Source organism: Falco peregrinus, chromosome 13 (assembly GCF_023634155.1).
Source record: "Falco peregrinus isolate bFalPer1 chromosome 13, bFalPer1.pri, whole genome shotgun sequence".
Lineage (NCBI taxonomy): Eukaryota > Metazoa > Chordata > Aves > Falconiformes > Falconidae > Falco > Falco peregrinus.
The window spans coordinates 4,018,610-4,046,417 of NC_073733.1; the positions used below are offsets into that span (position 1 = coordinate 4,018,610).

At 47.6% G+C, this 27,808-nt stretch overlaps 2 protein-coding genes across 5 annotated transcripts in view; one reads left to right on the forward strand and one right to left on the reverse strand.

The window, feature by feature from the left end:
* The first annotated feature begins 689 nt into the window (after positions 1-689).
* On the forward strand, positions 690-12,780 carry FGF16 (fibroblast growth factor 16). Its single transcript, XM_055818164.1, has 3 exons — positions 690-1,031; positions 7,531-7,634; positions 11,747-12,780. Exons 1-3 carry the CDS (start codon positions 755-757, stop codon positions 11,990-11,992), a joined length of 627 nt encoding a protein of 208 aa, XP_055674139.1. The 5' UTR covers positions 690-754; the 3' UTR covers positions 11,993-12,780.
* Positions 12,781-18,936: 6,156 nt separating this feature from the next.
* The window catches only part of ATRX (ATRX chromatin remodeler), an 86,451-nt gene continuing 77,579 nt past the window's right edge, over positions 18,937-27,808 (reverse strand). For all 4 annotated transcript variants that reach the window (XM_055818387.1, XM_055818386.1, XM_027791203.2 and 1 more), the window contains 5 exons: positions 25,659-25,808; positions 24,380-24,505; positions 23,352-23,447; positions 22,698-22,826; positions 18,937-21,879 (listed from right to left, as the gene is read on the reverse strand). In XM_055818387.1, coding sequence (XP_055674362.1) covers positions 21,601-21,879; positions 22,698-22,826; positions 23,352-23,447; positions 24,380-24,505; positions 25,659-25,808 — 780 coding nt within the window. In that variant the 3' untranslated portion in view covers positions 18,937-21,600. The remainder of the gene's footprint in view (positions 21,880-22,697; positions 22,827-23,351; positions 23,448-24,379; positions 24,506-25,658; positions 25,809-27,808) is intronic.

Sequence of the window (27,808 nt, forward strand, 5' to 3'; positions counted from 1 at the left end):
AAGATCGCTTTCAGTTTTTACACATTAATCTGAAAAACGCGTCTCGAGCCCTCTCCTCACGTGTTATTTTTTCCACCGTGGCCCGGTTTGGGGGGGGGTGGGGGGCCCTGACAAGACCCGCCGGCCCTGGCCGAGCCGGGCCGACCCGCCGCCTCCGGGCCGGCTGTGCGGGACGCGGCTGCGGGGGGACCGCCGCGGAGGGCCGGGAGGGGGCCGGAGGCTGCCGGCGGAGCCGGGGCGGGAGCGGCAAGGGCCGGCCGCGCTGCGCCGCATCCCCGGCTGCGTGCGGGGGCTCCATGATTTCATCGGCGGCTTCGCGGGGCCCTGCCAAGAGCTGTTATGCCTCACTGCGATGTGTAGCTTTTTCCTGCCATTTTTTTTTTTTTTTATAATAAAAGAGGGAGTGAAGCTGCCTTTTTTTTTTTTCCTTTCAAAAAAAAATAATAAAAAGAGCCAAATGGATCAGAGAAGAAGGGGGGGGGGGGGGGGGGAAAAAAAAGCAATAGCCAAAGGGGATGCCAGTGAGGTGTGGCTTACATTTAAATATCCAATATGTCAATGTAAGGGGAGTGTGTACGTATATAAAGTGCAGTTTGCATCCGAGCGCGGGACACATCCAGCTATGGGAGGCGCGGGCAGCGCGGGGCCGCGCCGGGGCCGGCAGCGCGGGGCCGGGCGGCCGCAGCCCGCGCTCTGAGGGGCCGCTCCGCGCCGCGCCGCGCCCCCCGCACGCCCGCCGGCGGCCCCCGGCCCCATGGCCGAGGTGGGCGGCTTCCTGGGCGCGCTGGACCCCGACCTGCACGGCTTCCCCCCCGCGCTGGGCGCCGGGCTGCCCCTCGCCGATTCCCCCGGCTTCCTCAACGAGCGCCTGGGGCAGATCGAGGGGCGGCTGCAGCGGGGCTCCCCCACCGACTTCGCTCACCTCAAGGGCATCCTGCGGCGGCGGCAGCTCTACTGCCGCACCGGCTTCCACCTGGAGATCTTCCCCAACGGCACGGTGCAGGGCACCCGGCAGGACCACAGCCGCTTCGGTAAGGGGGCGGCGGGGGGGCCGGCAGCAGGTGCCCCGCGTACAGAACTAATTACCCCGCTAATATAAATCATCCCGGGACGGATATAATTAAGACTCCTAAACAAATGTGCTCACTCCGTAGCAATGCGGGAGTTTTTATTTCCAATTTCCTACTCTCCCGGCGCTCAGCCCTTTGCAGGTGCACAAAAACGTGCCTTAGCAAGACGGGGGAAAAAAAAATTAGAAAAAAGGGGGGGACACATGGCAGCTCTTGCTGTGCCTCTGAAGTTAGCGGTGAGGGAAGCAAAAGAGAGAGCAGCTGGAAAAAGAAATTCCCAGCTTTTTGGTTTTTTGGTTGGTTTGTTGTTTTTTTTTCTCCCCTCCTTTTCTTTTAGCCTTCACAGATATGTGTGAGCTGATTTCTTTTACTTGCCTGAATTTCATTAGAAGAGTGTCTTCCCCAAAGCGGGCAGGGATCGGTTGGCTGGATGGGTGTCAGCAGCTCGGGTTGGGGAGGCTGTTGGAAAGGAAAGGGGAAGCTGAAGGGAAAACTACTTCGGGGACCTCCGAAAGAAAGGAGAAGAACAATAGGCAGAGCGCCGTGGATTTTACCTTGATGCCCGGTATACAGCTGGAAGACTGCAACGCCTGTATCAGAGTCACACAAGAGCAGGGATCTCTAATGAGACTATATGTAATCTTCAAAAAATGCATCCCAAGCCACAGGCGAAGAAGTACAGTAAGTTTGAGCACAGCTAAGAAAAATTCCCGCTACTTCAGCATCTAGTGCAGGTGTCTGTGTAAGCTATCAACAAGTCCCATGCCAGTGATCTCAGCTATGTTGTCAACAGGTTGCAAGAAGTGCTCGCAAGACTTTTTTTACAGTTTTCAAATGATTTAACTCCTCAGTGACAGGAATTTTTTATTTTTTTTTTTCCTTTACTTGTTTGCAGCCAGTCCTTTCTGATACGTAAGGAATGCCACCACTGCTGCTGGCGTTGGTAGTGTAAGGCAGGTTTTTAGAACAATTGGAGAAGCTTATCTCAGTGCAGTGCTTTCCATAAACACCAGGTGTGTGCATAGCATGTCCCTGCCTAAATCAACAAGAAAGTCATAACCCACAGGTCAGAGCCAGGTACTAATAGGCTTGTGGGGCACACGTTCGTTAATTACCTCCCGAAAGACAGGCATCTCTTAACCTTTCATGCTGCAATATGTGATGGGTTTCCACATTAAAAGAAACTGAAAGCAAACCCCTTGCATCTGTTTGGTTTTAGTTCAATCTGCCACGTAGTATTTCTATCGGTTCTTTTTACTTATCTTTATGCAAGTAAACAGCCAGTTTCAAATGGCAGCATTTGTCTTATTTCCATTTTTTATAAAGATTGAGTAAAATAAGTGTATTTCCACAAACTTTGGAAAAAGGCGTTAAAGGGGCTACAATTTTTCATGAATTTTGCACGCTTAAGCTTAAGTCGCACAGTGCATTCAATAAATCCAAGCATTGGCATTCCCTAAGTGTTTTAGCAGTCAGCATCCAGCTACGTAAACTAGACCAGACTTCAGATATAAAATATTACAGTTTTCTGCTTCAGGGTTTTCCCAGAGGCAGTGTAAAATAAATAGTTATTTGTTGTAATTGCAAGACAAAGCCCCAAAGGATTAGACTGGAATCCTTGTGTTCAGATAAAGTTGGACTAAACCTGGCTTCAGCAGAGACTCAAAGCAATAACATATTGGCACACAGTATTCACCATCTGCATTCAGTAGCCATGAATATTTAAATTCCAGTGTTACTGGTATGGTTCGTATTAGGATGTCATGTATCAATGCATTCCTAAATTTTGCATGCAGCAGTCAGGAAGAAGTAACTTACTACAGAAATAGGCAGCCTGAGCGATTCTGGGGGACTACAAAACTGTGGCGAGGGATACAGAGCTCAGCAAGAGTTTCAGGCTAGCGGTTTAAAGCTGCCTTAAATCTAGTGGCATCTGGGGAAATACTTAGAAATCCAGTATGGTGGTTTGGGGGATCAAGCCCACATGGCTGGAAGGTGCTCCCTGATACCATGAGCAGGTAATTAATGTGCTCCATGGATGGCTGCGACACCGCAGCAGGGTCACGCATCCAGCTGCAGATGGGATGTAGGGTAGAACCAGACTTTGCATCTGTATTTCTTAATACTAGAAGGGGTTCAGGGAAAGATGGACAGTATCTGCACCCTCCCATGCACAGCCATCCCAAAGGCTACCAGATGTGCAAGACATCCAAGTCCTCATGAGAGGATGATAAAGAGCCAAAGAGCCCACTGATGCAGAACACAGTACCAAGGTCCAAACGGCAAGGGTTAAAGGGAGGGATTCTTTTGTACCACAGCATTCAGTGGATGTGACCATAGGACACAGGGGACATAACAGCAGCATCTACCCATACTGCCTGTGCAATCACAGTTAACTATTCCCTCTCATCTGTTGAGGACTGGAGCGTTCCTAAATCCCACCTGTCTTCTGGAACGCGTTATTTTATACTTGTAAAAATACAGATTCATGTAAGAACAATGGGGCACAGCTTGTTTTTTCTGGAAGGAGGCTTAGTGCAAAATTTGGTGAAGCCCTCCGGGATCGTTGGAAGAAAGCTCATTCTCACAACAGAGAAGTGCCCAAATTCTCTCTCTGAAACTGCAGCTCTGCCTAAGTTATCCCAGAAAGAATATCTAAGTGTTTTGAAGACTGTATCTGTTCTCACTGCATCCGCTGAGAACCTTCCCATACAAAGAAATAAAGGATGGTCAAAGTCTGGGGGGGGGTTGGACTGACAATAGTGCCCCTGTGAGAATCCTTCTCAGAATGAAACCCAGACGAATCCACCACGAGAATATCTGCCAGGAGGAACTGCTCCTTTTCTGCCTCGTGTCTGTTTTACAGCAGCACTGAACAAGAGTAGCACCACTGGTGTCACTTAACTGCAGTAGAGGAGAGAAAAAGGCCTTGAGTTTGTACTGCAGACTAATAAAGGCAGCGAATGAAGCTCTTCTCAGGTACGAATCTGCTAATGGATCTGTAACACAGTCTGCTAAGAAGCTGGTGAAACCTCAGAAAAAGTTTTGCTGTGGGTTTTGACTGTAGTGCACCTGTTGCTGAACAGTTGTTGAGGTTTTTAGCCGAAGCTTTAGATTTGTAGCCATTAATACAACATCTGATGTTTCTGTGCCCTGCTCCTGAATGTAGTCATGTAAGAAGAGACAGGTGCAAGGAGCTGAATTGTTCTTTGAGGGATGGTTTATAGTAAGGCGAGAGCGTGCGGGTCCAGCCACGGCAAAGCTGGGGAGATTATTCAGTGCTTTGGTGGTAAATGAATCCAGGCAGAGTCTTAATCAAACCTCTCCAAATATTATCGAGAAAGGCTCAAGGAGCAAAGAGAATGAAAAGTCAAAGCGAGAAAAAAAAAAAAAGGCAAGTCTGGGGTGCGGGGGGTGGGGGGGAGAAAAAGGAAAGAAAAGAAAAGAGAAAAGAAAAGAAGCATGTTCTACCACAAAAACACACCGCTACAATTGGAAAGAAAATTCTTGAGCTGGCCCCAGTGGCCACTCCCTGTGCTGCTGGAGATCACATGTACGAAGCTGCAATTTTGTCTAGCAATTGGAGTGAGTTAAGGACAGGATGGATATCCGCCCACATTTTTTCAGCCTTCACTCTGTCTCCTGACTTTTGTGGGTTTAAGTTACGTTCTTAATGCTGTTTCAACATAGTCGTCTTCCGTGCACAGCTCTAAGTGCCACTCAAGGATCAGAAAAGGGGAACATTGCAAGGGACACTGTCAGAAGGGACTGTTGTAGGCACACCTTGAAGAAATGTAATTTGCAAAACCAGCAAGCATTTCCCCAATCTGCACCCGCTGAGGGGTGTCTCACCCAGCCACTCAGAGAGGGAAGAGGCTAATGCTGTTCCTGGGTTGCTCCAGGTTTGGAGACCTGGGTTCACGTGCCACGTACAGAGCGTGCTTGTGGGCATACTCAAGAAAAGCTCTTGGTTTCCCTGCCTCAGATATCCCTTGGTTTTGAAGTGGGACGAGCAGTGGTTTTCTGCTTCCCAGGGGTGACAAAAGACAAATTTTTTAAAAAATCTCCGTTGCTGCGGACTGTGTTTGTACCTATAGGAAGGTCCATCTACTGTTCTCCAGCTGTCAGATATTTTTTGCTTGAACATCCACTTGTCTCCAGTCTGGGAAAGATGACTCCGTTTCTGGGTATCCCTGTACTCTTTTCCCCCCTATTACTGTTTACACTCTCTCTAGTTGTTGACACTCTTCCTTCACTCTCTCCTTTTCAAACATTGGCTGTCATCGTTTCTGTCCCACAGATGCGGAAACGGAAGCACACAGCAGTTCAGTAACTCCCTCCACATGTCAGAACCGGTGGGTAGCAGAGGCAGAAGACCACCCCTCATCCTGCACCTCTTCCCTCCCTGTTCGTTCTTCTTTTCATATAGGAAACCACGATAACTACCAGGGAGCGAGCAGAGCCAGGGTCCTGGTTTGCCTGCCTGGCTTGGGAAGGCTGCCTTCCCTGCTTGCTCCTGGCATTTCAGAAGGCAGTATGTGTCCCCAGGCCGGGGAGTGTAGCTGGGCATATTTCAGCCTGGAAAATGTCTGCACTGGTCCATAAAGCATGTTTTCTGTCATTTGCTTCCCTGTTTGTTTTGAGGAATTGCTGCTGCCAAACCCATATTTCATCTCCCTCCACCCCAGCACCTGCTCGCTGCAGGGAGGGCTGGATTCGATGCACAAGCCCCAGAGTAGGCAGGGAAAAAGGGGACAGAAAGTCTGATATAAGGCAGGAAGACTAATTCTTGCACCCAGTGTAGCTGCCTGCATCTGGGTGATGAGTCTGCGTTGAGCGAAGGGGGGCAGAGGTGTCCATCGCCGTCTGGTCTGTCCTATATTTAGGTGGTGATGCAGTTATCGTCTGAGATCACACCCGTGCCTGGCCGAGAAGACGATACATGCCCCAAGCTGAGGGGTGATGGGGAGCTGCGACTGCCGCTGAAGTCAGCTGGCTCAGGTGGCCGCTCGTCACGCGGGGATTTTAGACTCGAGGCATACTTTTAAGAGGAGCTCTGGGAGGTAACTTGATCAGAGCGGCAATTGCTCAGGACTGGACGTTTGGGGAGCTATATTAAGAGACCTGGAGCCACACTAAAGGTTAGAGCAACTTGGTCTGCCTGTCAATGGAGACATCTTGCCCAGTCACTAGATGGGATGGTGAAAACCATCCTTCCTCTGCTGCTACCTCCCAGTTAATTAATTCAGCACCGGACACAGGCAAAGACTGCCCATGACCTCTAGCTAGGGAGCGTGTGATATCTACAGTCTAACACGGTCCCACTAACGCCTTCAGGAGGTTTTCCTGTGAAGTTTGAAGGTCTCCATCACTTGCAACGTTGGCTTTGTTCAGACCAGTTAAAAATGCACCTACTTGGGGGCTGTTTGTTTTTAAGCGTTTCACCGAGGGTTCTCCTGTTACAAGTCTTTCCTCCACCAGAACAGCTGCCATCCCCCTTTACCGGCAGCGGAGTTGCGGCAGGCAGCACAGCAGACCCCGCTCATTTCTTTGCCAGAGGAAATGAGGCTGCCCCTCATTACTTAAAGCATCTGACACCATCGTTGTAGGCTGAAGCCCACGGGTACAATGGTTGCTCTCGCAGGGCTGGAGATGGCTAGGGCAGGTACTGCTGGGCCGGGAAGGGGCTGGCACGAGGCTGGGGCAGGCAGCAGGACACAAGGGGCAGGAGGGGGTTTCTGGCAGTAAGGAAGGAGCTCCTTCTGGAGGAAACACCAGCAGCTCCCTGGTTCCGAAGGCTGCAGAGGAGGATGCATTTCTACCTGCATGTATTTGAAGGTGGATTTTATCCCTGCAGCTTATGGGGGTGGCAAGTACCCCACTGGAGTGCCAGGGTGAAGATGGCCCTCACAGACGTCTCTTCTAGAGCTTTTTACTTATTTTTGAATAATATATTACTCAATAATGTATTTTTCAATAATATATTATTGAACTGATCACTTTAAAACATGTGGGACTATCACCTCAAACCAGAAGCCCCACGGTGACAAAAATCATTCTCCTTTTGGTGAAGAGTAAAACCCAGCATGGTAGCAGCGTTCTGAAATTTCTAGTGGGCTAGGCACAAGTTTCTACATCTGTCTTCTTGGTAATAACTAGGGAAAAAAAAACCCAAAACAAAACCAAAATGAAAAGAAGAAAACCTAACAAACCTTTTCTCATTAGCAAAGGTAATTCCTCTTGGGCATGTCAAATTTGCAGTGCAGGGGAGAAGCCTAGAGTGAACCTGGAAGATTGCACGCATGTGGGTCTACAGATTCAAGAACTGTGTCATTACAAACTAGGAAAACGGGGTCTGTAGGAAGCTCTGCAAAGGTTGGGAAAGGCTGTTAGGCATTTGACACGGGAGCCTGGTGTTGATTTTATTCTCTGTATAATTTGGACTTCTTTTCTCTTTCAGGGATTTTGGAGTTTATTAGCCTGGCAGTGGGGCTGGTGAGCATCCGTGGGGTGGACTCAGGACTCTACCTCGGCATGAATGAGAGAGGCGAGCTGTATGGGTCGGTAAGTTGAAGGTTTTGTGCTGGTTACAACACCGTGTAACATACACAGCCGTACAGGCTGCGGGGCCTCATCGGTGCCACAAGCTGTGTCTGTCACAGGCCTCGGAAGCCCCTGGGTTCCACGTGCCCCCAGCCTACCCGTGATGCCACTGTTGTTCTAACACCAACGGTATATTTGAAATAGGGTTGTGGAGGGAAGATTCGCTCATGTGGCAAGATCCCACGGTGGTGCCCAGCCCCTGGGGCAGTGCCTGGGGAGCTGCAGGGGCTCAGCGAGGTTTTACCTTTCAGAAACCGTGAGGCTGTGTGGGAGAATTTAGCATAAACCTGGGGGCTGCTTGTATGTTTTCACTGCCTGAGTAATACACATCAGTTGTACTCTCTGCGTGGTCAGGATCTGCACCTACCTGCAGATGTTATATTTCTATTACAGCTCTTTAACTAACAGAAGCTGAAGTTGTGGTCTGAGTGTTATTTTATTATAACATTCTCTACAACTCCTTTTAGGAGTTTAGGGGAGCTGCTCATAATTTTCTAGAAGTGCCCTTTTCGGACTAAACTTTTCCATCTTTTGCCAAAAACAAATGTAAACTCCTTGTGAGTTTTTCACTCCACACAAACTCCTGAAAACCCATAAACTCTTCCTGACATCACCCATAGCAGATTCTGCCTTACCCTGTGCAGGTTGCACTGCCGCAGCCAAGGAGCAGCTCAGGTCCACCTCGCTGCTTTTCTGCCCAGCATTACTGAACCTGAGCACCCTGTAAACCACTTTGAACATGGGCAGGTGCTCTGATGAGCCAGACCCAAAATGAGAGCGTACATCAGGGTTTTGCTGGATGAAACACCCGCACGCATAGCGACCGCTTCTGCAAAGCTCAGCTGGGACTGCGGGGAAGGGGTGCTCTGAGGAGCCTTGGCATCACTGGAAAAGTCTCCATCAACCCGAACAGAGCTGAGCTCTCCTCTGCGTCTTTCTTATTTTATTAAGTGTTAAGACTTGCAGTCAAAATGTCAGGTCTTAACAACTCGGCAGAGGTGCTTTCCACAGGTTAATTTAACCCAATCCCTAATTATTTAACTCAGCTCCTTACAAAACAGTTATTTCTAGTTAGCTAGAAGAATCACTTCTATTTGGAAAAATTAATTGCATTTTAGATAGCCATGTTTAAGTTTCCTTTTCTGTAGCTGCTGCATGTCACTGGTGCTTTTTCTTCAGATGCCCTGTTGCCTTTAATTCAGCCCATCACGTGTGGGTTTTGTTGTGGTTTTTTTAATGCCTCTTTCTAGATCACAGCACTACCCTACGTGAGGATCCTCATTTTTAAGGATGGATCACAGTAAATTTAAAATGCAATAAAATAAAGCAGTTTTAAACCAAAGTGGAAGGCACATACTCCCTCTAACCAAATCAGATCAATCTCATTGTGTAGAGGTTTAAACTTGTGTACTCTGCATATCCAGAAGCCTTCAGAAAACCTTTGCTTAGTAAACAGTAAAAGTAAACCACGAGTTTCCATCTTTTTTTCCTCCCATTCCCATCTGAGACTGCCACAGACCCTTTCACTATTTAAGATGCAGTTACTCATGTTTATATGAGATAATCAAACAGCAGCATGCAGCGAGATCTGCTCTTTTTCCACTTCATTTCTGTAATAACATCTACTATGGAGACAGCAGTTAAATTACAAATGTGCAAGGTATATAAAAAGTAAAATCACCAGGATTCCATAAAACACAAAAAACCTTAAAGCACACTTCAGAAGGCAGGGCTGGAGCCTCCGCGTGTGCAGCAGCATCTCCTCTGTCAAACCCTGGTGCTGCTCAGCTTTTCCTTGTGCCTGCTGGAAAGGAGGACAGAAGCCTGCACATTCCCTTCTGTGCTTTCAAACCCTGCAGCTCTGATTATGAATCAACAGTTTCATGATGGGTTAATTAAATTCTAGGGCCTGTGTTCCCGTTACGATGCAGCAACAAAAATAGGCTAACATTTTGCAACACTTCATCTGGAAACAGAATTGGCCTGAAGACATAATCTAGAGAGTTTCCTCTCTGTCATTGTGTCTTGTTCACCAGACGATACGCTGATGGGACACTGTCAGACTGCTGATCCAAACTGTGCAGAAGTCACGAGCCAGGTCCCCAAATAACCCCGGAGGTTTAAAATCTGATGATTTTAAAATGATGGCTTTTCAAAATTGAAAGCCACTACAGTATTCTTAATTAAAGGTCCATAAAACAGTGCCTAACAACAGCATTAGCATTACAATGGTATTTTAGGAGATTACAGTGCAGCGGTATTTTTAAATTTTCGGCAAGTTTATTATTTCCCTCCGTACCAGTTTTGCCTGGACTGTGTGTTATATCTGTGTATAGCCCGAGCCAGCCATCCCCATGGCGACACGTGGAGTCCCCTCAGGACAGACAGCTTTTCTGCCTGCCCCTGTTAACCTTGTGCCAACGGTTCTGTGAAGTTTTCCACTGATTTCAGTAAACGCAACTAATACTTAGGGCAGCAAAAGTCGCAGGCAGCACCTTGCACGCTGCCTATACGGCATCAGGCTCAGTGGAGACATCCCGGGGCTTGGAAAGAAATCAAGCGCACCTTGCAGTCACCCCAAACTCACCAAAGGTTTTCCACAGACACTGGACCTCCAAACAGCGCAGTGAAGAGCGGGTAAACTGGGGCAAAGCAGCAGCGCACGAGTTCAGCCAGTCAGCAGTTTCTAACGTATTCAGAGCGGATGGCATCCTAGGGGAGGGGAAAGAAAACGGAGTCTGTGTTTATTGATGGATCTGGGAAGACAAACCCCCGGTTCCCTAGGCCTCAGATGGCAAGGGCTGTGGCGTAGGCTCACAACACACCTCAGGGTTGATTTAATTAGCAGCAAAATATTCAAAACAGGTTCTGAGCACAGGTGAGCTCCTGGGTCATATTACAAAACATCTACTGCAGGCGATAACATTTACTTCCCACTCTGTGTGCCGCAGATAAGACGCATTCCCTACCTGAGTAGTTTACAGTGTAGGTACGGTGTTTGTAATAGTATAGCATCCTACGTTTGCAGACTGCCTTTCACCTGAAAGCACTCCCACGTCCCCCTGGGATGGGGCGGGATGGTGGGTCCCTCTGTGACACAGCACGGCGGCTCTGGCAAAGCCACCCATGTCCCCGTGGGGTGGGGGGACAACCCCGCTCCTCGCTGTGGCTGGGCACGTCCCTGCAGCTGGCACGGGGCAGGTGGGAGGACAGGGAAGGGGCGATGGACGTGAACTGAAAAGCCATCATCAGGCGCTGGCTGTAAGGGCTGGAGGGAAAGGCTGGTTGTGGCCAGGTGACACCGGTGCCATCCATCTCCCCGGCCTGGCGCAGGATGCACTGGCCGTGGGCTGGCGCACACTCGCCACATCACCTATCGCCGCTGTAAATCTTCCCCGGGGTTAGACATCCCCATCCAGACCTCCCCGGGTCTTGTTATGGCCTCACATCACAGCTCTCTGGCGCTTCAGAAGATGAAAGGCCTGAGGAATGCTTTCATTCCCATTGCAGTGTGTACTGTTGCGCACCTTCAACTTTCAAAGCGGCGCTTGCTCCTGTTCAAACCCTTCAGATGCGCTGCCCGCTTCTCCCGGGGTGGCCTTTTACCCAGGGGAGCGTTTTTGGGGTGTGTGCGGTGCCGGGGGACACGGCCGTGGTGGGCAGCCCCTGCAGAGGACCGGCCCTGCCAGGCAGCACGGCCACCCCAGCAAGCTCAAAACTGGCTCCCTGGTCACAGAGACCTGGCTCTCAGGTTTGGAGTTCTGCTACGGCCCTGTTTTGTTTTTTTATGGAGCACCTTTGCAAAATGCACACCCACCTGCCCCTCCTCCTTTTGTCTCCCTCCTCCTCCAGCTGCAGAGGTCTTTGGGTCCTGGCTTGTTTGGCTTGTGCCCATTTCCAGCTCTCACCCAGGGGAAACATCGCCGGCAGCGCAGTCCTCAGGGGAGCCAGGAGAAAGTAGCTGGGAAAACGATAGGAAAATACATTGAAGGAAAGATGAAAAGATTATTATTATTATTTTCATTTTTGACACAAATGTCTTTTCCTTCCCCTCCCACGCCTGCCCCATGCAGAAGAAGCTCACGCGGGAGTGCGTTTTCCGAGAACAGTTTGAAGAGAACTGGTACAACACATACGCCTCGACCCTCTACAAGCATCCCGACTCGGAGAGGCATTACTACGTGGCTCTCAACAAGGACGGCTCCCCCCGTGAAGGGTACAGGACTAAGAGACATCAGAAATTCACTCATTTTTTACCCCGGCCTGTGGACCCTGCCAAAATACCTGCGATGTACAGAGACCTCTTCCACTACAGGTGATGTTTCCTGCAGCTGTCCCATCAGTGTACATACTTGGGCTCCCAAGCTTTTTCCCAGAGCACTATATTAATAGTCATTCCATCATTCCTGTAAGCGTAGATGACATAGGAAAGCACTTACATTGAATTCAGACACTGCTGTTCCTCCTTGTTTCAAGCGTATATCGAACCTGGGTTATTTATGGGGTGGGGGTAGGGGAAGGGAGGGAACCTTACATATAATCTTTCGTTTTCAATCACTTTCCTTACCTGGTTGCTACAAGAGAGGCTGAATGTTCGATGTTATGGTTGCTTAAGGAACAAGCAGGCGAGCAAACCTGATCACCGGGGAGGGGGGGGGGAGGGGAGGGGGAAATTAATCTAAAAATGAAGAGAAGGAAAGAAAACAAAAGACCACAGAACCGCTGCAGATGCTGCTGCTGAGCTCGGGATGGTTACTGGCTAAGAAAAAGCCTTTGGAATGGTACCCTGCTTCAGCAGCCTGGGAGTTTGCTACATGGATGATGCTACGTGGACTGGTCCTGATGCGTGGGGTTTTTCCTGCTGTTGGGGTGGGAATGGGACGAGGAACATTATTCAGATGTAAGCATGGATACTGTGCATAAGGACAAAACTATTTATAAAATGTATATGATATTTATTTTATATATTTATTTATTTCAAAATAATTTTATTTTTAATGAGAGATGCTATGACCGGATTTTCATCAGGAAGAATAAGGTCCTACTGAAACAGGAAAAAAAATGAGTTTTAAGAGCTTATCGGCAATAAAATTGTCTTTATATTGTAGATTTCTTGCTAGCCCTTTTTTTTGGCACTCTTAACAATTAACCCAGTATTTCCCCATCAGTATAAATATTAAGACCTCTAAAAAGTCTTTGTATGGTAAAGCTGAATTACCTAAGCCTCAAACTCTTGTACAAGGATGGCAACAAATTATACCTGGCACGGACCTTGGAAGCGTGACCCTACTGAGATGACCGGTTGGGTGTCCAATGAACCGTCATTTCCAGGAAGTGCAAATCCAGCTTCTCCTTTAGTCTGGTGTGGACAAAATAGGTCCTGGGGCCACACCAGCACCCAGCACGGCTCAGCTTTTGTAGCCATCGGATGGGTTCGCCCTGTGTGAGCGTCACCATCGCTGCGAAGGGAGGAACCGGGCAGGCAGCGCCGGCGTCCTCGGGCTCTCCCTTGCCTCTGTGGCCCCACCAGCCTGGGAAGCACCGGTGCAGCTCTTGTTGGGAGCTGGGTCGTTGGGAGCTGAGATGCTTCGGCACGTGATGCAGCCACTGTGGATTAACTGTCTGGTCAAAAATCAAGCGGAGAAACATTTGGAGCATCTGCTGAGTGTTTGGATGGCCCTGTTGTTCCTGCAATGAAACTGCCACACCTCACACAAGACTTACCTGAAGCATGATGGAAAATCAGTGAAGAAAAAGTGGAGCAAAAGCAATTTTAAACCCACCTCATTTTCAAGCAATTACTGTGGATGAAAATCATCCCTGTGGGCAGTGCTTGGATGTTCATGGCTGCGTGGCATTGTCCTCTGCAGAAGCTGCCTGGTCACACAGTCCCATCCCCTTTCCTCTGCAGGGTAGCTCCTGCCTCTTGCTGGGCCCAGCCAAACCCACCAGCGTTTCGGCAGCCCCGAGCCAGCCCCGCATGTCCACTTGCTGCCAGCGCTGTGCCGGGGAGCTGGGGCTGCTTGTGCTGGAGGTTTTGCTCTGCAGCTCACCCCAACACGGCTGCGGTGACGCTTGTGCTGCACATCTGCCCTCACTGCCTGCCCGGGGTGTCAGAACTGCAGGGGAAGCTTCCAGGAATGATCCCAGGTTGTTTTTTGTCCCCTGTGATCAGCAGAGGGTTTTTCGCACATGATGGGAGCAGGAGCATGTAGTTGCTAGAGGCACTTTGCAGCACAGGAGAGGTTGGTGTGAAACATGGTTCTCCAGAGCATGCAAAAATACATACAGATACAGATGTAGTGGCTTTGAGTTGGGGTTTTCTGTATCACAACGGCATTTTTCACAGTGTTGTTTCTCAGCCGCCTCCTTGCAAAGCAGTGGAGGTAAAATCTCAGCTTCTCCAGCTTCAGTCCGTGAATTCCCAGGATGATTTCACTGACCTGGGGATGATCCTCACCAACTTCTTCACGAGCTGTGCTGCTAACAGAGCAGCAGCCCTGGTGCCCAGCTCTGCTCCTGGCTATCTCTTGCCCTGTCTGCCACCTTCCACGTCCCTGCCGCAACCCTTCGGTGCCCCAGCCGCTCCGTGCCGGGCGCAGTGGGTCCAGCAGCCACCAGCTGACAGGCTGCGGATCGCAACGGGGAGATTACAGGAGCTTTACCTTGAGCGATCCAGACATGATGGAATTTAATCCTGTGTTTGAAATAAAAACTGTTTATTTACCTTCTTCCTCTGAGTCACTGCTGAAACATCTCATCCTCAGCCACCATGTCGGGAGCACGATCACTCATGAAGTGTCCTAAAGTGTCCTTTTGACCTTCCCCCGTGCGAAGGGAAATCCCTCAGACCTCGAGCTTCACTCTGCCCCCAGGATGATCCTGCCTCCCTCTAGCCAGGGCTTTCCGTTGCACTTGAAGATAAATCCAGTGGTTAACATCTTGCTCCTCTTCTTCAAAATGAAGGTCAAAACCCGATCTCAGCAATGCCGAGTACATTTTTCACCAACTCAGAAGGGAGCTGATTTGGCCCGTGGGGGCAACACAATGGTCTCATTTATCCGCTACCCGAATTGAAGAGCTGCCCCAGCAGAGCCTCCTGCTGCAGAGGGATGCACAGGTGTGAGGGATGATGTAAAACACCTTCCCAGGATCTGAGTTCAAAAACCCGATACTTGCAAACAGCAAGATTCACAAAGAATTTACTGGAAACCCCTTGGTGAAGGTTGGTGTTATCTACGATGTGGGACGTTCTTTAAAGGGGGAATTCAGCATTGCTGAGTCTCACCCCAATGGTTGCTTTCAGCAGAAATTTACTGGGTTTGCTTCTCGTTCAACAAAATCCTTAAAAATACAAGGAATCTTACTGACCTGGGAGCTTAATAGCAGCAGAATTAACAGCCGCAGACTTTGGCTGCGTTTTGAGTGGCACAGGGAGCAGTCGGTGCCGCACAGCGGGTGTCCTCAGGTGGACGCAGCCACCTCTCCGTCCCGTCCCTGCAGCAGAGCAGCCGGTCACCTCGTCTAGTCGCTGCCCCACCAGCTGCCACTCTGCTGGGCAAAAGCCACCTGAGGACACCGGCCGCCCCTTGGGCCGGAGGCTCTGGCAGGATTGGGCAGGTGGACCCCGCAGCGGCGTACGGGGCTGGGTGCATCCGTGGCAGCGGCCCTGGGGGCTGCCCTGCTCTGGCTGGGAAAGTTTTAGAAGAAAACATGTTGGCGGTGCATCAACCTGAGAGACTCTCTCCTACATCAGCAAAAGGAAACGTCGATGTATGTTTGGGATCTCAGCTCATGGAGTTGCCATGTGCTTCAGTTACCATGGCCTGCTGAAAAAAGGAAAGGCAATGGCAGCTGGTGCAGGGGTGGCCACGGTCCCACAGAAACCCTGCTGTGCCCTTCACCCCCAGCGTTGTTTTACACACAAAAAGCCGTGGGTCTGAGAACACCACAGCAAACGGGACAAAAGGCATTGCTTTCAACCCCTCTCCTTCCATCCAAGAGGGGTGGGCACGCCGAAAGGGAAACCTTACCCCAGGAACAGCTGTGCAAAGCAGGAGGAAGGAGGTCGGTGGCAAAGGGTTGGGTAATTTCTCGAGTCTCACTGTGGAGGGGTGCGGAAACGGAGGGAGACCCCCTGCGTGAGGCCAACATGGTGCGAAGCAGAGCACAGCGCCAACCCAGGAAAAGCCCAGCTCCCCAGCTTTGGCACGTGGTCCGACACATGGGGATGGTCGCAGATGGGACCAAGGAGACAAGCCTACAAGTGGCAATGCACAGGTGGCCTCAAGGACATCCCTGCAGAGACCCCACTGCCTGCGGGGAGCCCTCCTGAGCGGGACGTGTGGCTCAGGGCTCCTTTCTCCATGGGGGGGAAGGAGCAGAGGCCTCAGAGACTTCCCTTCCCTGGAGAACATGATGGACAGCCCAGAACTATGGAGGGAATCCAGAAACTCGGCACTGAAAGGCAGAGAAGGTGCCTGTCTGGTGAGGTGCTGCCCTGCCTGGCAGTAGGTCCATCGCAGAGAGACACATCGCAGCTGCCGGACAGTGGCTGAGACATTCCCGAAAGGGCACCCCAGGGGGGAGCATCCCCGAAGAAGAAGGGCTGAAAGGCTTGCTGATGGTGAGACAAAGGCACCCGCGCCCAGTGGGACAAGCGCTGGTGTTAGATGATGCTGGGTGCCTCATCTAAAGGGCGATGTCCTCTCCCACAACCCCACGTTGGAGTCAACTCATACTCGGGGGTTTGGCTGAACCACCGACTGTCCTGGCGCGGGGAGCGGGCTGCAGGGCAGGGTCCGGCTTCAGCTCAATCCCGAAAGCTTTGCAGTGCCTGAGGTGCTGTGAGGAAATACAGTGAGGTTACTGGGTGCTCCCTCTAAGCCACAGGACATACAACACACCGAGGGTGTTACTGGGGTTACCTGGTATCTCGGTGTCATTATTAACGAGCAGCTGCGAGTCAATTATTTCTCTGCTCTTCGGAGGACGAAGCAGCGCCAAGGCCTTGCGCTTGGATGGCAGACGACATAGCGAGCACCTGCGCTGAAAGTAATCCATGAGCAAGTGGGCAACACAGGTGCGATGCGCTGCCTCCCCTGGTGCTGTGGGCACCCCGGGCAGCTGGCGGAGGTGGAGGCACAGGACAGAGCTCAGCCCCCGGGACGGAGCAGGGACGCAGCCAGCAGCACTGCGGGGAAGGTGCTTTCTGGGGCCGATGCTGTACAAACACAGCTCCTGATGCTGCTTTTCAGGTAAAGACAGAACAGGCTGCAGGAGGGGAGAAGCAACACGCACCGCCCGCAGCCCCTGAGCCACCCGCTGCCAGCAGCCAAGTCGGCAGCATGACATGGAATCGCAAAAGATGATAAACCAAGAGGACCAAGTCATGCAATAGGGATCATAAGACTTCCCCCCCCCCCCCCCCCCCCCCCCCCAAAGCCATGTAACTGCTTTGGAGATGTTAAATTCTCCTACTGGAAATTACCAAGGATGGAATCTCACACCTGTGCTGGCCAAGTCTGAGAAAGGCATCTGCAAAGCCAACTCCACCAAGGCGGCTCAGGCTCTTCCTTCACCGCACCAGCAAGTGTTCAGCACTGGGATGCCCGTGCTGAGCTGGGCTGGTCACCGCGCGAGACGCAGCGTCCCCTGCGCTGCTGCTAACGGGCGTCAGCAAGAATGCGGGGAAATGAGAGAAATGGTTTGTGCAACTGAATTACAAATGTAGCTGTGTCACGGGATGCCGCTTTGGGTATCGCCCCAGCTATTGGTGATGCGTTCCACGCCGCCGATAGTTCTTGCACACACCAGTCGTTAAACATGAAGCCAAGGTGGCGTTGGAGACCAGACAGCGCAAGTGGCCGCGCACAGCCCCAAGGGGTGACCCCAGCCCCCCGCCCCCCCAGGGCAGCCTCTCCGTGCCAGGCCTCAGCCCCTCCCCAACACCCTCCTGCCGTCACCACCTCCCCGCCGGGCAGAGCAGCTGCCGGCGCTGGGGCCGGGTGAGAAATGGCAGGAGCAGGAGCAGGCGCAACTCCAGGCCCTTGGCGCAGCGCGCCCGGTCCGCGGCCACCAGGGCAATGGCTGCAGGCGGCTCCCGGCCCTGCAGCACCTCGGAGGCCGCAGCTCGCCGGGCCTCTTGCCGCAGCGTGGCTCTCCGAGGGCACGCTCGGTGGTGTCCCGTGGGTGCTCAGCGCTAGGGGTGTCCGGGGCAGGTTCCACAGCACAGGGGTGCACCGGGATTGCTCCAGCACCTGAGCAGGTCTGGGAAGGGAAGTTATGTGGCCGATGCTGCAACACTGGCATTTTTCCAAACATCTCCAGCTGGGAATACTTGGGATATTCGTCTGCCCATAAATACTGAAAATTTATCAAACTCTCAAACTCTTTTTCCTTGAACTGATGGATTTACTCTTATTTACCCTGCTCAGAGGGGTTCTGCTTTAAGGCAGCCCCCCCCGGGTAAGCTCTCAGCACCCCCACACCAGAAGGTCACTGCTCAGCACCAGAGCAGCCCCCAGCCGGTGCCACGCGGGGCACAGCCCGGGGCGCTCCCTGCTGCAACAGGCACAGCCAGCACGAGCCTCCGCCACCAGCCTCCCCTGCCTTCTGCCCAAGGTTTTAATCAAGTCAAAAGTCACACGGGTATTTAAAACCACGTCGCCCATGCTGCCCCTTGCAGCACAATGTGACAGTTCTCACACCAGACACAATTCCCACAAACCGGCCGGGGCAGCCGCCCGGCTGCAGCACTGGCCAGGAGCCCCCAGGAAAGCTCCAAGTCCAGGGAACGAGCATAGGGGGCAGACTGAAAACACAATTGTCTTTTTTTTTTTTGGCGTAGGAAAGGAGGTTTTGCCCATCAGGTGGGATCTACTAACTAAGAAAGGGAGAAGAATAACTACGAGGCTGAACTATGCAAGTAGGTTATTCTAATTTGACCAAGTAGAACTCCACCTCACTCTAAACAACTTCTCACTGCCGGGCAGCAACTCACTCTCCATTTTAAACAATGTCTCAGTGCCGGGTGACAACTCACCCTCCGTTTTTAGCAGGCAGGCTGGCTGCAGGAGCTACTACTCACTCACAGAACTCAAAAACCTGGACTGCAACTGTTTTCGCTAAATGGAATTAACGGCTACGTCCAGTAACGGGTAAAGAGCGCTTCAACTCACAGCGCAGCGCTCGAAAGACACGTTCTCAGCCCGTGTCCTGCGCAGTTAATGCTCTTTTGTCAATGTAGCACAAGGCACGTTGATGTATTTTGGTCACTTTATTAAATGAGATATTAAATAGTTTAAGTTTCAACTACTAAACAGCACTTTGAATGGTGAAAACACAGATAGTATATCGTCATACTTGAATGCTTCTTCTCTTTAAAAACACATTTCCAGTCCTAATATATATTACAAAACAGCCTTATAGGAAGAGGGAACACCTTTTCTATAGTACTTAAGATATTTAATACAGAACTGAAAAGCCATCTAATAGAAACAAAGGCAAGTCTTCACAGCTGTATGATTTCAGCAGCCAAAGCTGGTTGATGGACTGAAACATTACTATACAACTGGGACAAAACATATACAATATCACAATACTAAGCAAAAACGCTTTACATCAAAAGGAATAAACAGGTTACAAAATGTGGAGAATTTAGCAGGCAAAACTGTATTACAAGCAACATTTTTATTCGTCATCTTAAGCCATTTTATCTAGTTAAAACATCTAAAACAAATATAAAAATGAGCCTTTTATTATCTTACTGATTTATGTTCTGTCTTTAAATATTTGTTAAAGCTTGATGTTATACTCAAAGCACATTGTTATGCAGCTAAAATGTCAAGTGAGAAACATGTATGCAAAGTGGTCCAAGTTTTATTTCAATGCTTATCTCTGATTTCTTCTTCTGTGTTAGTCTTCTGTTATCCGTAGTTTGTCCAGAATGAAAAAAAATGTGCCTTTAAATGTTGCCTAAAACTTCCACATTTAAGTCTTTGAGTTACTGTAAAACTCCACTGAACATTCCCAGGTTTGGTAGAAAGTATTTTTCTTATTCATGACACGTAGGAATATTGGTGAGAGTTGCCCAGAGTACATTTGCCTTCAAAAGTTTGTCTCAAAGTCTCACATTTTGTTTCTTCTAGTGTGAATACCTCTCTCTTTGCTCCCCCCGGCCCCAAATTAAATTTAATTGCAGAGCTGGCAAAGCACTAGAACATACTGAGGTTCTTTTGTGGTATCTTGTAATAAAAGAGTCCAAGACAGCAACGTGTTAGCTGGTTTTGCAACAGACCAAACAAACTCTGTTCAGATCACAAACCAAGTTTCAGTCACAAAATGAAATGTCGCGCAAGATTTGCATGTTCATATGCAAAAACCACTTGTCCATTCAGGGCAAGAACTCAAACTCCTGCAAGAAACCTTCCAGAAACCAGAACAATTTTAGTTCGTGTCAGCAAGTCAGAAGAGTCCAGCAGTATCTGGAGCAAAAGCTTCCATCCGATCATTTCTCCAGAGCTCTCCGTAGTCCATACACCATTGCCTCTGATGTTCCTGTCGCTTACTTTTACCCCCAGGTTATAAACTTTTTTCAGGGGGAAGAATCAACCAAACTATATTCAAAGAAAGGCCCTATTTGTATTTAATTAGATCTTTACAAGCACAAAAAGTGTGGATGAAGAGTGCTAATGATATATAATAAACCAGAAATTCACCTCCAGTCTAAATTGAATAAAACCCCAAAACAGAACCAAAAAAAAAGAAAAAAAATAATGAAGCTCTTCATGTACTAAATTAAGTTTTCACACAAATGAAAGGGAACAGGGAGGAGTGCATAACCAAAACTCTTACCGAACAGAGGGAAAGTTATTTCACTGTTCTGGCAGCTCTGGAAGTTGCCACAGCACTTTCTTTGTATCGATTTTAAATGGGCAATGGTTCTGCCATTTTAAAGTTGTTCATATAACAGGGTTTGACCCTGGCCACCATCCCTATTTTAACCCCCAAAATACCAGGAATTTAGTTTTCTTGGCCCGTCTCCCATTGCCGGCAATGGGAAAAGACAGTAGCACCAGCATTAAGGAGTTAAAAGAAATGTGCTTTGTATTGGACTCCGCACAGAGTAAATCAGCGTGAAGGAAAAACGTCGCCAACTCTAAGATCACCATTTGTTATTCCATCACATAAAACTGAAAATAAAAAATGGCAGAAGACTAGGGAAAATCAATCACCTTCCCCAAGTCGCTATTTAAGGCTGTATACAGTTTCTATGTAACTGCACGACTCGAAAATTTCAGAGCAGTAGTATTTAAGAATATTGCACTCAATTCTGTTTCAAAGAGCATTTTCAGTTCCTGTTTCATTCAGCGTAGATGATATAGTACGAGTCCAGACCTCAGTCAAAAGGAAACTAGACTACTCCTGTTATAATATTCACACTAATATAAAGAAATGGGTAAGCAGAAAAGTATTCCATAATTTGAGGAATCAACTCTAATCAAGAACTCAGCTGTTTACAAGTGACATATGGTATACTGAAGCATACAGACCTGCAGTCCTTCCTAAGCTTCTCAAATCTGTTGACAGCTTCGCAGCTACTAAAAGCAAGCATAGGAGTTTAGACAGGAAACCTGTGGAGATGCTACTGTTACGGGAGGACTTGTTTTCACTGAAAACAACTTGTTATCTCCTGTACTCAACATATGTAAGAAGATTCTAGGCAACATCACTGACAACAGGGAAAACATTATGTCCTATTTAAACAAAGCTGAAACACTAATATGGAACATGGCATTTAAGGGGACCAACCAAACTTTTTTTTTTTTTTTTTTTTTTACAGTTGAGTTCTGTTAAGCCATTGATTCCTAAAAAAATAAAAGTTCTTTCTCTGATTTTAACAATCCTTTAGGCTTTTAGTGCAAAATCACATTGATTTCCCTTGGGAAGGCCCTGGACTTTTGCCTCTCATTGGGGGTGGTGCTCGTTGTAACGGTGGTGGCTGCATACCACCAGACACAGACTGATACATTCCTCTCATATCTACCTGTTGGTAGTTGGAAGGATTCATGATTAAATTTGGTGGCTTTGGCATCATGAGATGACTCATTGCTGCTTGCTGGTAAGACATCTGCTGCTGTTGTTGCTGATTGTACTGCTGCTGTAGTCTTCTGTTCATAAGTATCCTCTGAACACAACTGATTAACTGTGAAGGGAAAGTAAAGCTGTTGTAAGAGCGTGACCCGTGTATCAAGTTCAGAGTTAAAATCAATTTGTTAGGGATAGCATGGCTGAAGGAAAAGAGCACCATTGTTATCACCATCACTAATGTGCTGGTATTCACAAGCTGATTACTGTAGAAACCATTTAGTAACACCATTTAGGGCTAAGTTCTCTTAATGACTTGCCTACTGTATCGCATGCAGCGTTTACATAAGTTGCTACAGCAATACTACGAATGATTCCCAGGTGTAAGTTACAACGTTATGTGTCAGGTACCATTTACCTTCCCTTGGAAAGCCCTGCATGAGGACTGTCATTAAATGTTTGTTTGCCTTAGAGAAGGCTCTTCCCATTGACATCATCTGGGCAACTTTTGGATTTTGCGAAGTAATTCTAAGCTAAAAAACCATTACCGACGCTTTCTAAGATGAGTGCTCCCTAAGTTCCTTCCTGAGCTCTGGGAATCAGGTTTCTCTCAAGGGCCTCACGACCTTCAAGCAAACTGCTTCTACAGAAAAATCCGGTATTTTTCTTTTTCTAAATGAACTTCTGAAGGAGTCTCCTTCGATGAGGCTGAGCAACGCAACCCAACACGCTGCAGAGGTCACCACCTCCGGATGTGACACCACGTACACCACTGCGCAGTGCCAGCAACCCCCAACCCACTGCAGCACACGTTCTGTCAGCACCACCCCTGTACCCACACACATACTCCAGCTCCTGAACACACAGAGGCACGTCCATACTCAGCATCCCAGTTCAAACATGGACAGTTGATCAAATAAACAGTAGCTATTTTACCATCTGTTGCTTGGTAAGGACGTCGTTATAGATGGCTTCTCGGCGCTTGACATCAAGCTCCTGGCTCGCCTGTCTGCTCAGTGCCAGGGCCTGCACTTGGCTCTCTGTGAGCGTCGCATTTTCTTTCCACTGAAAAGAAAAACCAAAACCAAAACCTTCTTGGCACTAGTCATTTTAACAAAAGCGTAATGGTAACAGAGGTGCACCTAGAGTTAAACACACAGCCCAGTTTCTCAAAATGCAAAATTATACTTCACCAGAATCGGAACTATGAGTTACTAGTTCTTCTAACTGCTCGTTAAGGTGATATACCTCTAGATTATATGGAGCAAGTGAGAAATGTGGCAGACCACGACAGACAGGTAAGGATAAGATACAGGAAATACGTTCTCATCTCTGTATAATTATTGTTATTTGTAGAAAAACTGGCATTTTCTAATTACAGATCTAAACTGCCAGTCCTCCAAGGTCCATAATATCTAGACACCATTAAGGGTAACTACAAGTGGCAGGAATAAACATCAAACTGGAAATTATATTAGTTAATAAAGCAGTTAATTAGCTGAATGACCATACGTAACAGTAATTTCTTTGCCTGATACATTTAACATTTTCCCATCTCCTGATCTAAACCTAGTCACCCATTTCACTCACTATGGTTGAAATAATGTCTTCAAGGGGCTGAATTCTTGCTGCATTTACACTATTGGTTGCTTCCACAACTTTCTCTCTTCCTTGATTAATGAGGTCCTGAGAAAACACCAAAAAAATAAATGTAAAGAACAGATACAAAGAACACGTTTCTTTGCCAACCTTCTGTAAGTTTTCTTCATCTTTGCCTTGCGTACCTAGACCTTAATTACTCTTCTCTCTCTATTTGCACAAGTCAATGAGCCTAAGCTTTCACGCAACTGGATTTCAGCATACATTGACTGAACAGCAGGTATAAATCTGCCAATCTGTACAACGGACAGTATTTAAAACCCCTATTTTTGTAGCCAAAGGTTTTCAGATCATCACAGGAGTGCTACATTCCTACCTAGGCAAATTTTCTGCGATACTGACTTTGATGATGTCACGGTTTCAATTCATTCTGTGTGCTCAAAATATTATCTATTAGGCTACATTATCTATTTTAGCCTAGCACTAGCATTTATTGTGCATTATTCCTCAGGCACACTCAGCACAGGGCCCCCTGGCCTGCACACTTTACTGGAGGTGTTACATTCTTTAGCGCAGACTCCTCACCAGACACCGGCAGGTACCGTAAGACAACTGTGCGTCAGCTCCTGCAGTTTACAGCTGGCATCTCGTGAGGAAGAAACGCCCTCAGCAACTTCAGCCGAGGTGGCAAACCAGGACCCGAGGTAACTGAGGAACACAGCACGCGTTCCTCTCTCCCGTTCCTTCTTGGACAGGAGGCAGAAAGCTAGGTATGGTAATTAATTTCTGCAAAGAATGCGCTTCACCCTCCAGGATCCCGAGCTACTACACAGGAATGGGTTTATATGCGTACAAGGCAGATGTCAATATAGCTACACACACCAAAAAATACCCTATTAGAAACAGGATACAATTACATATCAAGATATTTAAGAACAACACTACCCATTATTTGTGACGTAAAAAACCACACACTTACGGCACACAGACATGTTACAATACCTGGGACTCCTACTCACCTCCAGCTGTTGGTTACTCATTGCTGACAGAGCACCCACATTGAAAGGAATATATGGTGTTTGAGAGTTGAAATTTGTGGGAAGCATATTGGTCCCAGCTGGCATGTTGAAACGCATAGTCAAGCCCTTAAAAACACAAAATGCGCTTGTATTTTAGTAACTCTGATAATTCATGGTCTTCTATAATAACCCATGAAATACCACAGGCAGACTACCAGCCCTTGGAGGAGGCTACAAGCCCCATACGCTGTGCGAACCCCTCTCAGTGAAACAAAGGCCCTTTCCAGACCTCAATTCAGAAGGACATTCTAATCACAGAGGAACAAAAATTCTAGTCTTGAGTAATACAGGAATTTAGCTTAAAATTGTTGCACATACTAAGAAAAATGAATGACCAAGACTTACTAGTGTATCTTAGGTTGTTTAAGATGCATTTTTTTTTTAGCATTTCAAGCCCACTACTGAACATTGAGTCTGACCTGACTGTAATCAGATTTTGGAGAGGTGAAATGCGTAGTTTATTAGCAGGAATATAAAGCTCATCTCCCATACAGATTTCTCACAGGACAATTTTCAGGGTGTAGTGTACTCTATCTTCCAGTTTCTTTTCCCAATACTCCATACTTCGCTTGTCATTTGTTCACTCAAGATGGTCAGTGGCCATTTATACGTTCACTTTTTGTGCTTTCAGCTTACTGATCAGATCTTCGTCCTCCCCGGAATTTTCTGCTATTAGTCTCCAGTTACAAGTTATCATACTCCTTTTACAATAAAAATATCCCAAACCTGTACCCAATTTACAATTTTCTTCATTCCACCACCTGCTTAAATATCAAATAAACAAGACACAGGGAATAAGGGGGGGTGGGGGGGAAGCAAGCTCTCAGGTCCTTTCCAGCAGATGTTTATATGGGGGATCATGGCAAAAGATTCTGAAATCCAATGTATACCTTTAATGGAGCTAGAGATTTCCCTCCAATGGTAAAAGAGAAGTATTACAGAGGACACCAGTTGAGTTTTAATATGTAATAGAAAAAAATGTGTGTGTAAAGGGGAAAATAATTTTTAAATGGAAGTAAAAAAGAAAAGACACACAAAAGACCAGCACTGAAAGAGCGAACAAGACATGGTATCTCCATTTGTCCTATGTCAAAATTTACATATCAATTTCTTGGCCAATAAGAAAACCGATTTCCCCAAAACAAACTTAAAAAGGTGAGTGGCACCTAAATCTGGAAAGGTTTTTTTCATATGTGTAAACCTGATCAGCTAGCTTTACCTTCTTTTCTGCTTCATACTCTGCCCATGCTGCCTTCCTTTCCTCTTCAGTGAGCTCCTCTTCCTCCTTATGGTCCAAGAGTGAATCATGTTCATGATACCCAACTATATACTCTTTATGGATTTGCAGCAATTCTGCCAGAATTGTATCCTGTTCAAATGAAGAGACAGTAAAATGAGAAGTCACTCTAGAGCTCTACTGTATTTCTTCCTTGTGCATGCCTAACTTACTGCTTTGACCCAATTTCACAAATCGCAGCTCAGAGCTCCTCACAGCAAAAGAAAATTAAAAAAAATAATGTAAAAGCACAATTTTCCTCAGAGGGAGGGTAATGGATTAACAATCTGTTACAGAGATGACAGTCCAATCACTTAATGAACCATAGGAATGCACTCAGATTCCACAATAATAAATGCAGTTTAAGAACCCAAAAAGAATGGAATGTGCTCAATGAGTTTTCCTTTGCTCAGGCTGGATACCTGAGAGGACCTATCAATAATCTGCATTTATAATATACAAAGAGCACCTCTACTGGATATAAACCACTAAGCAGTACTTTAGTCCATCAACTGTCCATCAGCATTCAACAGGAGAGGCTGCTTTCTTCAAACTGCTAAGATACAACGTCAAGATGAACAGTCCTGCACCCACCTGGAGTCCAGAAGGTGAAATCACTGCTACAAACCACACTGCATCAGCAGGCTGCAATTCAGACCTCTATATTCCATAATACCCCTAATACTTAATTGCTTTTGAAGGTGAACCAAAGTATTTACAATGTGCTTTATAACGGCAAATGATTGCGAAGGTTCTGTTCACGGGCACGCTAACATTTTATATACATAGATCTGTATTTTTTTTACATATATACACACATACATAAAAGAAAGCTCCAATGTAGCTCAGCGTTCAGTCCAAGATTTCTAATACAAAAAATTATACAGAAATCCTATTAGTGTTTTTTGAAATGCAGATTTACCAGCACATTGAACATTTACTAGATAAAGAAAACCAAACTAGCTGCTAAGCAAAACATGAAGTTGCTACTGCCCTTTGTCTGGACTACAGATGCCACATCATGATAAATCATTATCTCCATTCAAAAGTGAAATAAAAAGAGAAAAATCAATGTGAAAAGCTGGCATTTCAAGGCAGGTAGCGATGGTTTTGCAGTCCTCATTCTTACTGAGTCAACACTCCAGCCTCCACGTTTTGCAAAGATGACGCCTCTGTGTTAACATAAAGGTGATGCTGCAAAGGATGAAGGAAAACATGCTCTGTAAGACTATTAAGAACTGCTCGTGCTGTGTGGCAGGAGTCCCCTTTAGGGGTAACTATTGAACGTGGGGTTTTATGAATGCACTGGCATCAGTAATGAGCTTGCCAGATTAAGAAAGCTCCAATATACCTCAGCATTCAACCTAACATTCATAATACATTATCCCACTGAACTTTTGGACCACTCCTGAAATGACTGACCGCGAATACACTGAATATACATTTTGCAGCAGGATTATGTAAGTACCTGCAGACCCATTCCACACCATGCCCTGACCCTGCCAGGCACTTGTACAGGCAGGGGTGACACTGTCCTACTCTGATGTTTTACGATCCAGACAGAACAATAACTGGCAAGAATGGCTCGGATCCACGAACAGATTTTTGCAACACCACTGGCAACCCTGTGGAAGTCCTGATGGGTGGTTTTGTCACAACAGCTGCAGAAAGTTGTTTGTTCCTCTGTGTGTTTAGAACTCAACTATGTTAACCAATTATATAAACTAGTCTCTGATTCATCCTTGGGCTATCTGGTCTCTCTAAATTCGAATCGAGGCTTTCTTCCCCAGCTCCTCAACCAAATCCTCAATGCACTATCTGCATGGCTAATGGGCACAAGGAAGAAATAATGGCAGTTTTGGGGCGATGGGCGAGAAAGCTGAGAGAGAAGAGGGATGCAGTAACAGGTATGACACAAACATCTAGAGGAAGTGGGTGAAGAAGAGGATACTACAGAAGTAAGCTAATGCAATTAAAGTGCTCTCAGCATACCGTAGCTGTATATCAGTGTGTGGAGGGTTCCGGGACATGCATATGCATCAATTTCCATGGTAACACTATTATTGAAAAACAATACTGGAATATAATCCACA